The sequence below is a fragment of the Lactuca saligna genome, chromosome 3 (genome assembly GCF_052625555.1).
Source record: "Lactuca saligna cultivar CGN05327 chromosome 3, ASM5262555v1, whole genome shotgun sequence".
NCBI classification, from domain to species: domain Eukaryota; kingdom Viridiplantae; phylum Streptophyta; class Magnoliopsida; order Asterales; family Asteraceae; genus Lactuca; species Lactuca saligna.
The window spans coordinates 3,958,370-3,974,054 of record NC_136419.1 but is presented as its reverse complement, the minus strand read 5'-3'; the positions used below and the strand labels follow the sequence as shown (position 1 = coordinate 3,974,054).

General features: G+C 36.0%; 1 protein-coding gene across 2 annotated transcripts; it reads left to right on the top strand.

The window, feature by feature from the left end:
• The first annotated feature begins 10,684 nt into the window (after positions 1-10,684).
• Positions 10,685-13,243, top strand: LOC145034276 (ACT domain-containing protein ACR8-like). 2 transcript variants are annotated; one of them, XM_078982651.1, is made up of 7 exons: positions 10,685-10,997; positions 11,359-11,479; positions 11,570-11,684; positions 11,781-11,848; positions 11,929-12,504; positions 12,588-12,692; positions 12,848-13,243. In XM_078982651.1, exons 1-7 carry the CDS (start codon positions 10,927-10,929, stop codon positions 13,217-13,219), a joined length of 1,428 nt encoding a protein of 475 aa, XP_078838777.1. In that variant the 5' UTR covers positions 10,685-10,926; the 3' UTR covers positions 13,220-13,243. The 2 variants fall into 2 exon arrangements, with proteins under 2 accessions (XP_078838777.1, XP_078838778.1); XM_078982652.1 differs by having other exon boundaries at positions 10,687-10,997; positions 11,434-11,479.
• Positions 13,244-15,685: the final 2,442 nt, after the last annotated feature.

The following is a 15,685-nucleotide window of genomic DNA, read 5'->3' as shown; positions in this document are numbered from 1 at the left end:
GTGTGTGGTTTACCGGCACACTAATTGGTTCTAAGCAAAGGTGGCAAAGGGTGATTCATTGTTTATCATAGTTCGATGGAGCGTGTGTGGTTTACCGGCACATCGAATAGGTGATCATTACAATGAAGGCACCATGTGAATTTGCATGGTAATTCACACCCGCTTTGTGATCCACGGCATCCCAGTCACAAACAAGAGGGGCATATCGAGATTTAAACATGCCATTGAATAGTTTCAATGAATCTCATCCGAACCTAGGAATTCTCAATACACTTAGGACTAATAGTCTAGGTTTTGTAATGGAGAATTAGTGAATTGTCATTCACTTACCTTCAATTTATTTTCATGTTAGATTACGGCATCCCTTTTCTAATATGTAAATGTTATTGTTGGATCCTAACCCTAATTTTTCTTATTGGGTGATAATTAGGGATTCTTATTCTAATCTATCTTTTTCCTTTCTATAGATGTCGAACACAAACAACGCTGCTGCTAGTTCTTTCATGTTGATGAGCCTTTGCTAAAAGGTCACCTTCGATGGAACGAACTTTAGCGAATGGATAAGATACATTCGCACCATTGCTCGCTACGAGGATAAGGAGTATGTCCTCGATGAAAAGCTTGAGAAGATCAACCCCGAAATCGCCACTCCGGCCGAAATCACCGCTTTTGAGACTCATGAGCGAGATGCAACGAAGGTACATTGCATCATGATTGCCACCAGGAACTCCGAATTCCAAAAGTCCTACGAGGACATGTATCCATACGGGATGCATCAAGACTTATTGGAGAGATACCACCAAAACGCGAGACAAGAGCATTATGAGATTTTCACTAACATGATCTCCGCTAAGATGGGTCATGGAGAATCTCTTGCCGTGCACCTGCAAAAGATGCAAAGGTATGTCGATCGCCTTCGCAAGTTAAATGTTGACTTTAGGGAAGACTTGGCGATCGACATGGTGCTTCACTCTTTGCCTCCGATGTACAATCAATTTAGGATGACCTACCACATGAACAAAGAGGAGGTCACCCTAAGCAACCTCTAAGGTCTTTTGAGAGTCGCTGAGAGCAACTTCAAAGACAAGTCTGTTGCACCTACTCCCAATTCGTCTGCTGCTCCTGTCTTGGCAATTTGTCAAGGAAAGGGAAAGAATTGGAAGGCTTCATCAAAGAACTATCGCAAGGTTAAAGCCCGAGATGGTGCCTCTTCTAGTGGGACCAAAGTTGATCCCTCTAAGCCCTATCCTAACCCGAAGGAGGCAGAGTGCCACCACTGTCACAAGATAGGACATTGGAAAAGAAGCTGCCCAAAATACCTGCAAGCAATCAAAGAAGGAAAGATCAAGCCATCTTTCGCGGGTATATACACAATTAAATCTAACGATTCTAATCATGCTATTTCTTGGGTTCTTGACACCGGGTGTGGTTATCACATTTGTTCAAATGTGCAGGGACTAAGAAGAAGTAGGGATGTGGAGCAAGGAAGGATCAATCTAATCATGGGGAACAGAAGATCGTCGCCTGTTACCAAGATTGGAGTGTATTCTTTAGTGCTTAGGAATAATTTATGTTTAGATTTGAACAATTGTTGTTATTCGCCAGAAATGGCTAGAAACATCATTTCATTTCATGGTTTATATAGACAAGGATTTAGATTTTCTTTTAATAATGAGAATGGTTCTATTATGGCTTATCTAAATAGTGTCTTTTACTTTGAAGCTATACCATGTAATGGAATATATGAAACTGTTATGATTGTTGATAACTTAGGAAATGATGTTTTGAATATTGATTCTTCCACTAGTTTGGATAAAGCATCCTTGTGGCATTGCCGTCTTGGACATGTCAACAAGAAACGCATAGCCCAACTCCAAAAGGATGGAGTGTTGGAGTCATTCGACCTTAGGGAAGATGACACATGCGAGTCTTGTTTACTTGGAAAGATGACTAAGTCACCCTTCACGAGTACTTGTGAAAGGGGTGAGGGACTATTGGACCTAATACATACCGATGTATGTGGACCCTTTAGATCAACCACGAAGGATGGGAACCGCTTCTATGTGACTTTTACCGATGATTATAGTAGATATGGATATATCTATTTAATCAAGCAAAAGTCAGAAACCCTTGAAAAGTTCAAAGAATTCAGGAATGAAGTGGAGAATCAATTGGGCAGGAAAATCAAGATGCTTCGATCCGATCGAGGAGGAGAGTACCTAAGTCTTGAATTCCACGATTATCTCAAGGAGTGTGGAATAGTTTCGCAATTGACGCCTCCTAGGACACCGCAGTTGAATGGTGTGGCTGAAAGGCGTAATCGAACCTTATTGGATATGGTTCGCTCTATGATGAGTCGTGCTTCACTACCTATCTTCTTTTGGGGGTATGCCTTAGAGACTGCCGCCCATATCCTTAACCGAGTCCCTACTAAGAAGGTTGCCAAAACACCTCACGAGATGTGGACGGGGAAAGCTCCCTCGTTGGCACATATCAAGGTTTGGGGTTGCGAGGCTTTCGTAAGACGAGATACTCACGACAAGCTTGAACCTCGAAGTGAGCGATGTATTTTCATCGGCTACCCGCAGACATCCTTTGGATATCTCTTCTATTGACCGAAAGACAATGTTGTTTTTGTTGCGAGGAGAGGAGTTTTCCAAGAGCGAGAACTCATAAGCCAAGGAGACAGTGGGAGGCAAATCGAACTTGAAGAGATTCAAGAGTCGATAGATGAAGGAACCTCTACCGCTGGCATTCAACCCGAGGAGGAAACTCCGGTTGAACCGATTGACGAATCCTTACCTCTTAGACGTTCCGATAGAGTTAGAGTTCATCCCCAGTTTTATGGTTTTCATATTACTACCGAAGGGGACACGTATATTAGTGATGGTACACTAGTAAATCTTGATGAACCTAATAGCTATAAGGAAGCCATGGCAGGCCCGGAGTCTGCGAAATGGAAAGAGGCAATGGATAGCGAGATCCAATCCATGTACGATAACCAAGTTTGGAATTTGGTTGATTATGTGCCCGGACGTAAGACCGTTGGGTGCAAGTGGATCTTCAAGAAGAAGACCGACATGGATGGGAAAGTACACACGTATAAAGCACGATTGGTTGCGAAGGGCTTTACTCAAACTCCAGGAGTTGACTATGATGAGACCTTCTCACCAGTTGCGAAGATTAAATCTATTAGAGTGATGCTAGCAATTGCTGCATTTCATGATTATGAAATTTGGCAAATGGATGTCAAAACCGCCTTCCTTAACGGAAAGTTGGCTGAGGATTTTTACATGGCTCAGCCAGAGGGGTTTGTGGATCCGAAGCATCCAAATAGAGTGAGTAAGCTTGAGAAGTCCATTTATGGACTTAAGCAAGCATCTCGTAGATGGAATCTTTGCTTCGATGAGAAAGTCAAAGAGTTTGGATTTGTACGAAGCGAAGATGAATCTTGTGTATATGTCAAAGCCAGTGGGAGTATGGTAAGCTTCCTCGTTCTGTATGTCGATGACATATTACTCATAGGAAACGACATCCCGACTCTGCAGGAAGTCAAATCCTGGCTCGGGAAGTGTTTCGCTATGAAGGACCTCGGAGAGGCTTCTTACATTTTGGGAATAAGGATAGTAAGAGAAAGAAGTAAGAGACTAATTGGACTTAGTCAGAATACTTACTTAGATAAAGTACTAAAACATTTTAGTATGGAAAACTCAAAGAAGGGAGAACTACCGATACAAGGAAATGCCAAGTTGAGTAAGACTCAAAGTCCGAGTACTGAAGCTGAAATAGCAGAAATGAGCCGAATACCATATGCTTCCGCAGTTGGCTCAATCATGTACGCTATGACTTGTACTCGCCCTGATGTAGCCTTCGCTTTGAGCATGGTTAGCAGATATCAAGGGAACCCTGGCAAAGCACATTGGATTGCGGTGAAGAACATCCTTAAGTACCTTCGGAGGACGAAAGAATGGTTCTTAGTCCTTGGAGGGAGTGATGACTTGAAGGTGCGAGGGTATAGTGATGCCAGTTTTCAGACCGATAGGGACAACTACCGTTTGCAGTCGGGCTGGGTCTTTACCCTAAACGGAGGAGCAGTAACTTGGAAGAGTTCCAAGCAAGAAACTGTAGCTGATTCAACGTGCGAATCAGAGTACATCGCAGCGAGCGAAGCGTCGAAGGAGGCGATATGGCTAAAGAACTTCATTGGTGATCTTGGAGTTGTGCCTGCCATAAAGGAGCCCATGGAGATTTTCTGTGATAACGAAGGTGCGGTTGCCTTGACCAAGGAACCGAGGGATCATGGTAGATCTCGACATATCGACAGAAAATATCACTTCATTAGACATCGTGTAGAAGAAGGACAACTCATAGTTAAGAGGATATCATCAGAAGATAACCCAGCAGATCCGCTTACGAAGGGACTGAGTAGGGTTAAGCACTTGCAACATGCTAGGAGTATTGGGCTGAAGGATGATATTAATATAGATTAGATAGTATTTAAAAACGTATAATAGATAAATGTAATTGACATTTGATGATTAAATAAAGGAGTTTTATTTATAAGTAAAGTTAATGTCATATGTTAATTGTTTAACTATTGTTTCACTTTGCATGTTTTGACTTCCAGAATAATTGAATTTATTAGGAATAATCGAATTATTCAAATTGTCCACAATCGTTCGTATGTTGGAAGTAGATATGAATGAAGATTGTCATGAATTGGTGTGTAGATTGTCTAAATGGTGTTAGACATAGCAAGGCTTGCTGCAACGTTCATGAGTGCTTATGAACTGGTTTTGAGCATTAGAACAAACCCGCGCTTGCTGGAATCACCTTATGGAATACGATATAAAAGGTGATCACAAGATGATAATATCATATAGTCTTAAAACCTAGATATATGGTTTATTATTTGTTAATTGATTGTACATTGATAATGCGAAAACGCATCAGTAACTTGGTGTTATAAAACGCATTGTTGTGTATAGTTGGTTAATGAATAAGTAAATGCATATAAGTCGAAGTTTATCTGTAAATTTTATCCTAAGAGGGTAGAAGAGATATCTTGGCCACTCGATGATTTGATTTGACTTATGTGTCGGGCCCGGTCAGAACTGAATTGATGTGTTTGATTAAGTTCTATGTCGAATAAATTGGAGATCGAGAAATCAAATGCTAGACTAACCATTCCATAGGATTTTCAGCATGATATCTAACAGAGGACTGTACGATCCCTTATCTAAAGGACAAGATTGATTAGATCAAAGTTTGATAGCGTCTTTGAGAGCTACGATTGCAAACCGAATTGTACTTGTATAGTTACTAGACTTATCCAAGTGGGAGACTGTTGGAATAGTGTCTAAGGCTGCAACTATATTAGGCAAGTATTTGATCCGGTTGTGCATGGTCCTTTTGGGTTGCCTTCACCAGAGCAACTTGATGGATGATTTGTTAAGAGAGAGTAAATATTATAAGGAATAATATTTGGTTATTTGATTAATATAAGTCATAGATTAATTGGAATTAATTTGGTGACTTAAAGAGATTAATTAAATAAGAGGGTATAAACTGTCAATTGTTTGATAGTTACACTTTAGACTATAAATCCTTATTCAAGATAGGTTGGACGATTTCTAGGGCTTGGATAAGCCAAAATCGTCCATACGGTTATCAAGGAAAGGATATGGATCAACTTAAAGTCTAAGTTATCCAATTAGGGTTAAAGCTGTAATCCTTAAGGAGTCTACAAGTATAAATAGACCCTAGGGGTGAGGGAATTCGACACACCATCTAAAGTAGAGATACTCTGGTCGAATTCCTTCCCTCTCCTCTCTCCTAAATCAGCCTTCTTGCTATTGGTGTTTGTAAGCCATTAGAGGAGTGACATTTGTGACTCTAGAAGCTCCAAGACAACAAGATCAACAAGGAATTCAAAGGTATGATTCTAGATCTATTTCAATGTTGTTATTTAACCTAATTAGCCATTAGAAGTCTTGGATTCAAAGCATGTTTAATTAGAAAGCCTAGATCCAAGCATTAGGGTTTTGCATGCGCACATAGGAAAGTTCTTATGGCTAAAACCCATCAGTTTTCCTTCCGCCCTGTCATATGAGGAGAGCAACCACTGCCGATGTACCAATGTTCATCGTATTGTTCGTCACATAATACCTGTAATCAGTTAAAGAATTTAGGTCCCCAAGGCTTTTTGGGTCCTTGTTTATTAGGTTGAAATGCATTATGAAATGAGGATCCTAACACCCAACTTCGAACCTTTGATTTCAAACTATCAATTAAGTCAACTTCTAAAGAATTAGGTATCAAAATGAAATCCTTCATTGGTTTAGGTTCAACACTAAATTTCCTTTTTTCATCAGCAGTTTGTTTTACCTCAACTTTTGCTTTAGGAACTTCTTTCCATTTTCAAATTGAAGGACTCGATTCATTTAATGAAGAACTCCCAGTTTATGACTCGTTCAAGTAGCTTTCATAAACATACCTGATTTCCTCTTGAGAAAACTTTCTAGATTGGTATGGATTTCCTTTGCCTTCGAGCCATTCCTTCTAAGTATCTTTTTACAATTCAAATGATTCAAGGATGAGTTTTTTCTATGACTAATATTAAAAATCACCATAGGAACCCTACGTCAAAATTGTAGGTCACCACTGATTTAATCGATCAATCTCAATGTGGTTTAATGAGTTCCGAGCTTGAAAACAAATTTAAAACATTGAAATGAACTTATAATAGGATTCAATCTCATTTATTCAAACCGCAATTGAGATCCACCATTATAGACGCATCAAGTTCATTAACTTTCCCTAAGTTCCATATCAATCTAATAGATGTAGATTCTAATAAGATTTGTGAAGTTCATTCTAGAAATGGTTGAAGAGGTATAACTTAATCATCATCATACTGACATATTTGTATTTGAATGAGTTTGTAAACCCTAGATCGATATGATGCTAAGAGAGTGGAGACTTAGTATCTCTTTAGCTACATTTCCACTTATAACATCAAAACCTAGCTTACTCTTCAATTAATCAACTCTAGATCCTCCAACTTCACGAAAATCACCCCATAGATCTCTTCCCCTTCTTAAAATATTTCTATCTTCAAAATGGGGAAGAGACTCAACTATCTTTCGTCTAATACTTTCAAATTTGCATATTTTGTCCCACATATTTCTACTCTTTTCATATTGGCCACTATACAAGATAGTCACTTAAGATATTACACCTATGATCATTCCTCTCTATCATACATAACATCTAGGTCATACCTAAACATTTAGTCAATGATTTTGGTCAAACTTAACTTTATCAAATTGCCAAGTTTGACCTATTTTCTTATAATTTTTACCTTAATCATATTTTATTACTTTATTATTGTATTGTTTTCCTTTGATTATCATTCATTGTTTTTATTATTTTCTCATATTATTTATTTATTTATTTATTCATATTTTCCAAAATTTAATTTTTCTACTAAAAGTGGTTAAAGTTACTAGGCCCTAAAGATGGACATTATACTAACTAAATATATACTTATCAAAATAATCGATTGTTGATTCTAACAATTAGCCATGGCACGTACAAAGATACATGTTGAAGAAGTAACCTAATCTAAGTTCATATGTGAGAGTTATGATTGCTCAAAGCTGAAGAAAAGTTATACACATTTTGTGGTCATAAAAAAAACTAGGCCTGGAAAACTAACAAATTTAATTACTGATGTTTATGGATTTGTAACTCATGTTATAATTATTCAAATCATTTAATTCTCGAGCTTAACATTTGTCCAAGACAAATAAGAAAATGAAGCAAGGAAAACCAACTCATTTAGAGCTCATACAAAAGAGTTACAAGAGTCAGAATATGGTACTGGTTTGGTTCTAGTAAAATCTCAAACCTAAAGCACCAAATACTGAAAGTCCCGAGAACTATTTTGCTTCATTTGAACAAACCAAGTACCGACTCGTATGTGCATATATGATACCATTTCGGTTCGGTACCATCAAGATTGTTGTTCACCTTACACTATTCATTCTATGCCTGTGGGGGCTAAGCACAGGATCTCCAAAACTATCCAAAAACCCAACCTTCATGTCAACTTCTCTTTTTACAGTCCCTCGTTCTTACTTATAAACATTTAAGATCCTCACTGGTTTAATGAAATGAAAGAGTAATTTAATGCTTTACTACTTACATGTGGGTGCTCATTCCTCGACCATGAAAACTAATGTTGGTAGTTATATCTCCATATTAAAAAGGAATTGCAACACAAGTCTCTTGCTTTCTATAAATCACAATATGTAGCTAATTGAAATAGTCATCAACCACACATTGACTATGATGAGACATTAAGACCGCTTGTAAAAGCAACAATTATACACGTAGTTCTCAACTTCACGGTTTCACATCATTGGCTAGTTCACCGGATTGATGTGAAAAATACTTCATACACTGTCATATACAATAGAAAATTTACATACTTCAACCTCCAAGTTATTGTCATCATCGATATCTAATAATATTTGTCTACTAAAATGGCCTTTATATGTTTTATAATAGCACCACAAGCATGACTTTATCATTTTACTCTATTCATGGTTCACCTTGACTTATAGCATATGAAACTTATCACTATTCATTTATTATAGAAGAATTGATACAACATATATTTTTTTTTTGTATATCAATAACATTGTTATTATTACATCCCCTCCTAGTCTCATTAAGTAGATTGTTGTCTCACTCGCTCAGGAGTTTGCTTTGTCATACCTTGTCAATCTTAGCTATTTCTTTGCTATCGTTGTATCTTGTGACAAAAACGACATGTTTTGTCCCGTTGAAAGTATGTAGTTGATATAACAGCTGATACTCTTGAAAAAATTGATGATATAAGACTTTTATTTGTCGATCCCACATTGTACAACGGTATATCCGGTGCTTCACAATATCTCACATTCACTAGGCAGGACATCTCATATATCATGCAATAAATATGTTTGTTTATGCATGATCCTTAGAAACATCACCTTAATGTTCTCAAGCGTATTTTGTGGTATATCCATGGCATTCTCGATTACGAGACTCAAATCTTTGCCTCACCATCGCAATGCGATAATACAACTTATTCAGATGCATATTGGGTGGGTTGTCCCACTACAAATCCTTCAACACCAGGATATTGTGTATTTTTTGGCGACAACATGATATCTTGGTCATCCAAATGACAAGACATTATTTATCGCTTCAATGCTGAAGGCAAATACCAAGTGTTGCCAATATCGTTGATGGAATTTGTTGGTGACGTAATCTACTACATGAGCGACACTATTCTCTAACTAAAGCCACAATCATTTATTGTGACAACATTAGCAATGTGGAACTAGACTACAACCATATCCGATATCTACACACCAAACACAATAAGATCAATATACATTTTGTCCGAGACAAAGTAGTTATGGGACATGTCGGGGATATCCCCGCATCACCTTGGTACGCATATCCAATTTCAAAACTTTCATCCGGCCATCTTCCGTCCCAACTACATGAATTTGTTAGTAATCTTCTGTCCCAACTACATGAATTTGTTAGTAGATAATGTTATGTGTTTATGTATGCATTATTGGCCCATGGCCATGTGTGTAGCCCAAGTATCATTCTTCTATTTCTATGTATTATTCAATAACGAGAAGATATATATATTTTTAAAATAAACAATCTCCATCAAATATCATATGTTCGTTAGTGCTATTTATGATTCTATTATTCTATAGCCCTCAATGCTTGATTCACCATTTATTGATTCCGAATTCACACTATATAACATACCATATTACTAGGAGATCCTTATGCAAGAAAATGGTAATGAGAATAATCTTTAATTGATTTTCCTTTTCCTGTTATGGTATAATATAAAGGGTAAATAGGCATTCCCCCCAACCCAAAAAATAAATAAATAAATAAATAATTACCATATACGCCATTCTCATTCCTTTTTATGGTATAAAGAAATAAAATAAAGATTTACATGATGTATAGATATTTTTGGTAAATTCCAATTCCATAGACGCCCATTTTCTTGGTAACCATAAATATTGTTTGATGAAATAGAATTAATAGAAATAAATGTAAAACCAACCGGCGTAAATGTTAGACAATGAAAAAGCCAATTGAGGCGGTGTTTGTTACTTAAATGCGGGCCGTGTTGCCGTCATTATTTCGGTCGGCAATTCCACTCCATTGTAACTAGTGATTATAATTTATTTATTATAATTATAAACTAAACTTAAACATAAATTTAACTAAAATAATAAACTAAAACTTGCTTCTTTATAACTGCTGGTGCCACGTCACACCATATAATGTGTTTAGAGTCGAAGTAAAGCAAAGGATGTGGTCGATTTAAATGGCCGCGTCATCCATCCTAGCTGGCACGGGGCCCAATTTTAACCTAAAATGAATTATTTAATTTAATTTTTTTGAAAAATGGCAATTCCCAGGCTTTTTCTTTGAGGTGTCAAGTTGACTTGTAAAGAAAGAAATTCGAAAAACGGGCACTCGGATTCGGGCAGCGTATGTTACGCCATGTGCCTGTTTCATGCTTAAAGAGTAAATATTTCCTTTTTATACCATTAATAAAAAAAACTGATAATATAAATACCAGGGTAACGGATGCCATAATACCCAAAGGCGTGGTTCTGATCCTAGAGAGAGAAAGTAACAGCTCTATTTTCCATGGCGATTTAGTCAAGAATTTCTTCGATTTTGGGTTCTCTGTTAGCTGTAAACCGCTATCTCCTTTGTTTAAATCGTTCCCAAAGCAACAAGACGTGGAATCAAGACCTATTTCATCTCTTATTTCTGATCTGCGTAATAATAATATCTACCTCCTGTAAGGAAGACGAAGCCAAGATGATGCAGATGGACAGGAGACCTTACATGGATGAGTTCGAAAAGCTACTTGTGCGAATGAACACTCCAAGGTCAGCATCTCCTCTGTTGCTTCTTAGATATTAAGTTCTGTATGTGTAATCTGATGACCTAGAGTAATTTTTCAAATTTTGTCGACATATATGATATATCTGCGTTTTTCCGACCGGAAATTTTTAATTCACTTTCTTCAACTGCTACTACAAGCTTAGTGTTCTAATCACGGTATGTTTGAAGGGAAACAACGATTTGTTATTTTGGTGATTATTATAATAATAATAATATAAAATTGATTTCTGGTTTTTTTTTTTCTAAGCCTCCCAAAATTGTAAAGATAAAATTAGTTCTAATTTGTTTCACAATCCAATTTTGACTTTTCAAAGACCAATTCCTTTTCCTGTCTCTAATTTCCAGTTCAAAGTTCGAATTTTCTTTCACGCTATGCTTTCCCACGACAAGTCTTAATCAACTTTTTTCTGTCAATCTCAGGGTCATGATCGACAATGCCGGTTGTGTAAACGCAACCCTAGTCATGGTAAGTTTGAATTCTTAGAGTTGACTAATTTCCATGTTAAATCAATTTACAATTGGCAATTAAACTAATCCTTTTTTTAATAATATTTAGATTGATAGTGCCAGAAAAGATAGAATTCTTCTAGAGGCTGTTCAAGTGCTTACAGATTTGAATCTTCTAATTAAAAAAGGCTATGTCTCATCCGATGGAAGGTGGAACATGGATGGTAATTACGCTTTTATATTTATTTATTTTTTTCGATAATTTTGTTCATGTAGAATTAAACATTGATAATTAACTGTTTTCATCTCGTTATCTACAGTTTTTCATGTAACCGATTTATCTGGTAACAAATTGACGGACAACAACATCATCAATTGCATTCAACATGTAATTTACTTTTTTCCTTTTAAGATTTATTTCTTATTTAAAAATATTTAAGTTTACCATAATTTTATTTCTTTTCACAGTCACTCGGTACAATTCGCAACACAAGATCCAAATCGATCGATGGAATGACAGCAATCGAGTTAACCGGGACCGACCGAGTCGGCCTTCTATCCGAAGTTTTTGCGGTTCTTTCAGAACTCAAATGTGATGTGGTAGAATCCAAAGTATGGACACACAATGGCCGGATTGCAGCTCTCATTTACTTAAAAGATTGTGATTCCGGATGCTCGATTGAAGATTCTCAAAAAATTGAGAAAATAGAAGCGAGGTTAAGAAACGTACTTAAAGGCGATAACGATATCCGAAGTGCAAAAACTTCGGTTTCAATGGCAATCACTCACACCGAGAGACGCTTACACCAAATGATGTTTGCAGACCGCGATTACGAGCGGTCTGCAAACATAAAAACCAGTGGCGAATGCGATCATTCGCCACTGGTTTCTGTTCAAAATTGTTTGGAGAAAGGGTATTCGGTTCTAAACATTCAGTGCAAAGATCGTCCCAAGCTTTTATTCGATGTTCTTTGCACTTTAACCGATATGCAATATGTCGTGTTTCACGCAACCATTAACACCACAGAAACCGGAGCATATTTGGTATATATTCTTATACCATTTTGGCATAGAATCGGTTTTTATTTATTATGCTAAATATTTCGTGTTAAACTCTTATGGTTTAGGAATTCTTTATTCGACATACGGATGGATCCCCGATTAGTTCGGAAGCCGAAAAGCAACGCGTGACACTTTGCTTGCGAGCCGCCATTGAGAGAAGAGCATCCGAGGTATTACACTACACTGTTTGTTTAACTGAACCATTAAGTAAAAAAGAATCAGAAGGTGAGTTTGACTAATATATATATATATATATATATATATATATATATATATATATATATATATATATATATATATATATATATATATTTTTGTTTTGTAGGGTGTGAGGCTTGAGCTATGTACGATGGATAGACCGGGGCTATTAGCAGAAGTGACACGAACATTTAGGGAAAACGCATTAAATGTGACAAGGGCCGAAATATCAACAACAATGGGAACGGCTTTAAACATATTTTATGTGACGGATGCACTTGGGAATGACGTGGATTCAAGAATGATAGAATCGGTCCGACAAGGAATCGGGTCGGATTGCCTAAGGGTAAAGGAACTACCGTTTAGGAATCAACAAAAAGGAGAGAATGAAGAACAACATGGAGGTGGAAGTGGACTTGGTGGGGCGGTTTTGTTGTCGCTTGGGAGTTTAGTTAAAAAGAATCTTTATAATTTAGGGCTCATAAAGTCGTATTCTTGAGAATTAAAAAAAAAAAAACAAAAAGGATTTGTATTTTGTACAGAAGAAATGAAAGAAATATTATTGGTGAAGGTTGGTGATTGGTAGGTGGACACATACATATGTTAGGTTTGGGTTGATGAGATGAAAGGGGGCCACATTACACACAGATAGAAAAGAAGGGGAAATGGATTGATGGGTAATTATTTAGGTTAGGTGATTGGTTTACACTTGCATCCATTTGTTCCCTAATAGGCATTAGTTAGTAGTTAGTAGTTTGTACATACAAACTTATTTTATATCTACTACAATTGCTATTTGACCAATTTGACTTTGCTTTTATAATATTATATATGTGTATATATTAATTTGTATGATAGAAAAAAAGGGTAGTAACGTGCAAAGTGAAAAAACAATGACATATATTGACATGATTGATGGAATTGGAGGATATTTGAGGATTAAGATGGTTCGGCTTTAATCCTTTCGTATCTTTTGGAAAGATTTCCGCTACGATTGCAACATCTTGGAATCAACACTCTTTCTAAAAGGTTTTTGTCATGTGAGAAAAACCAGTTTTATTTCTTTTTTGGACAACAGACACGTCTTTTAGTTATATAACCTCAAAAGGATGAATTATTTATTTATTTATAACCCCGCTCCCCTTTTCTTTTATAATTTTGATTTGTATTATAACGCATGACTAATTGAATTCATAGAATTTATTAGAAATTGAAAAATGTATGTTTTTTACCGAAGGAAAACATTGAGAACAGTTAAATGGCGTCACTATTCAGTGTCAAAAAAAAAAAAAAAAAGGTAAATATTAGTTTTGGTTCTTTCTTTTTCACGAAACTATATCTCTAAAGGTATGTTTGGTTGTGGAAAAATTTCTATTTTTTTAGGAAAATTTATGGAAAATTTTCCAAGAAAAACGGAAATTTTGAAAACGCGTTTGGTTCATTCAGTTTTCTAAGAAAACGAAAATTTTCAGTTTTCCAAGTTGTATGCAAATTAGGAAAGTAATTTTTATAGTTTTTCAGATTTCTAAGACAGAAAATAAAAACTTTACCAGTTTCAACCAAACGCGTTTTCATTGAAAACTCAACTCTATTTTCTAAAGATACTTTCATAGAAACGCACCCTAAATATTTACCCTTTTTATGTTAAAGTTAGTTAAGGTTCATTTTCAAGAAAAAAATGAAATGGCCTAAAAAGTAAAAACATCATACCTAAAATAGGGTTTTTAACAATAAAAAATTGGAGACATATTAATTACGAAGAGTCTTTTTATAAAATACTTTTGAAAAGTACGATAATTTATTACAACCTATTTTTATAAAAAGAAAGAACTACTATGAAAGTTTATTTGTCACTAACAACCAAACAACTTCTACTTTAACGGTATTAGATGTTGTCATTCTCTTTAAGATCGAAGATTCAAGTTCTATATGATACATAGTTGTGGGTTGAATGAAAAAATTGAGTGACGTGACAAATTTATTTATCATTCGATACATATAACTCTATCATTGTAAATTGTCACTTTGACCCTTCAATGAATTTAAAATTCAATGGCCATTCATTGGATTTTTCAATAGAAAAAATGAAAGTGTTTAAGTCTTAAATAAATATCATATATTAGTTTTTTTATAATGTTTCAATGAACTTTGTAGAGTTCAATTTCTTGTAAGAAAATATCAATGGTCATCCATTGTATAGTATACGTTGTACTAGTAAAGTCGGGAGCATGTTGCCTACGCAACATGTATTAATAACGTGCATACTCTACCCATGTGTTTCGTGGCGTGATAAGTCATGGTCATTGTCATAGGTTGTAATGTGTGAATGCTCTTTCATCCTTCTTTTTCTCTTATTCTTCCCTCTCTTTTCTGGGTGATGACCCCCCCCCCCTCTCCCCCTCATAACATGGTGTAAAGGCGTTGTTAAGGTGCCGTAAGGTGCTCCGTGAGGGCATTGTATGTATACCTTAAAGCCTAATGTGGTAAAATATCAAAGCCTTTAAAGGGTTTGTCATCGGAGATACTATGAAACATCATAGAAAAAAATGAATATAAATAGGAATAAATTTAGGAACATATAACTCTTTGAAACAATCCTTGTTTTTTAAGGTGAATGCATTAATCTCTACTTCTAAGACTAAGTTTCGGTACGAAGCTGTTCAACAATATAAATCCTTGTTTACATATGCAATCTCCATGTACTATGTTTTTCTTTTTGTAAGAGCAACATTCTTCTATAAAATGGACAACCAACTGATTGTTGTACCTCCGATGGTGAGCATATATCTCGTATTGCTCTTTCCCAAATCTATGCAACCCCTAAATCGACATGATCAAGGCCTTCCAAAACTAACCATTTTCTTTTGAAGCATAAAGCAGCCTCAAAAATCCATTTCAAGTAGTATAACAACCACTTGATACCTTCCTAATGCTTTCTCTATGGTTTAGACATAAATCGCCTCAT

Coding starts and splice junctions, on each gene's coding strand:
- LOC145034276 (XM_078982651.1), top strand. CDS start 10,927: ATGATGCAGATGGACAGGAGACCTTACATGGATGAGTTCGAAAAGCTA. Junction 11,480..11,569: donor TAAACGCAACCCTAGTCATG/GTAAGTTTGAAT, acceptor AATAATATTTAG/ATTGATAGTGCCAGAAAAGA. Junction 12,693..12,847: donor TTGAGAGAAGAGCATCCGAG/GTATTACACTAC, acceptor TTTGTTTTGTAG/GGTGTGAGGCTTGAGCTATG.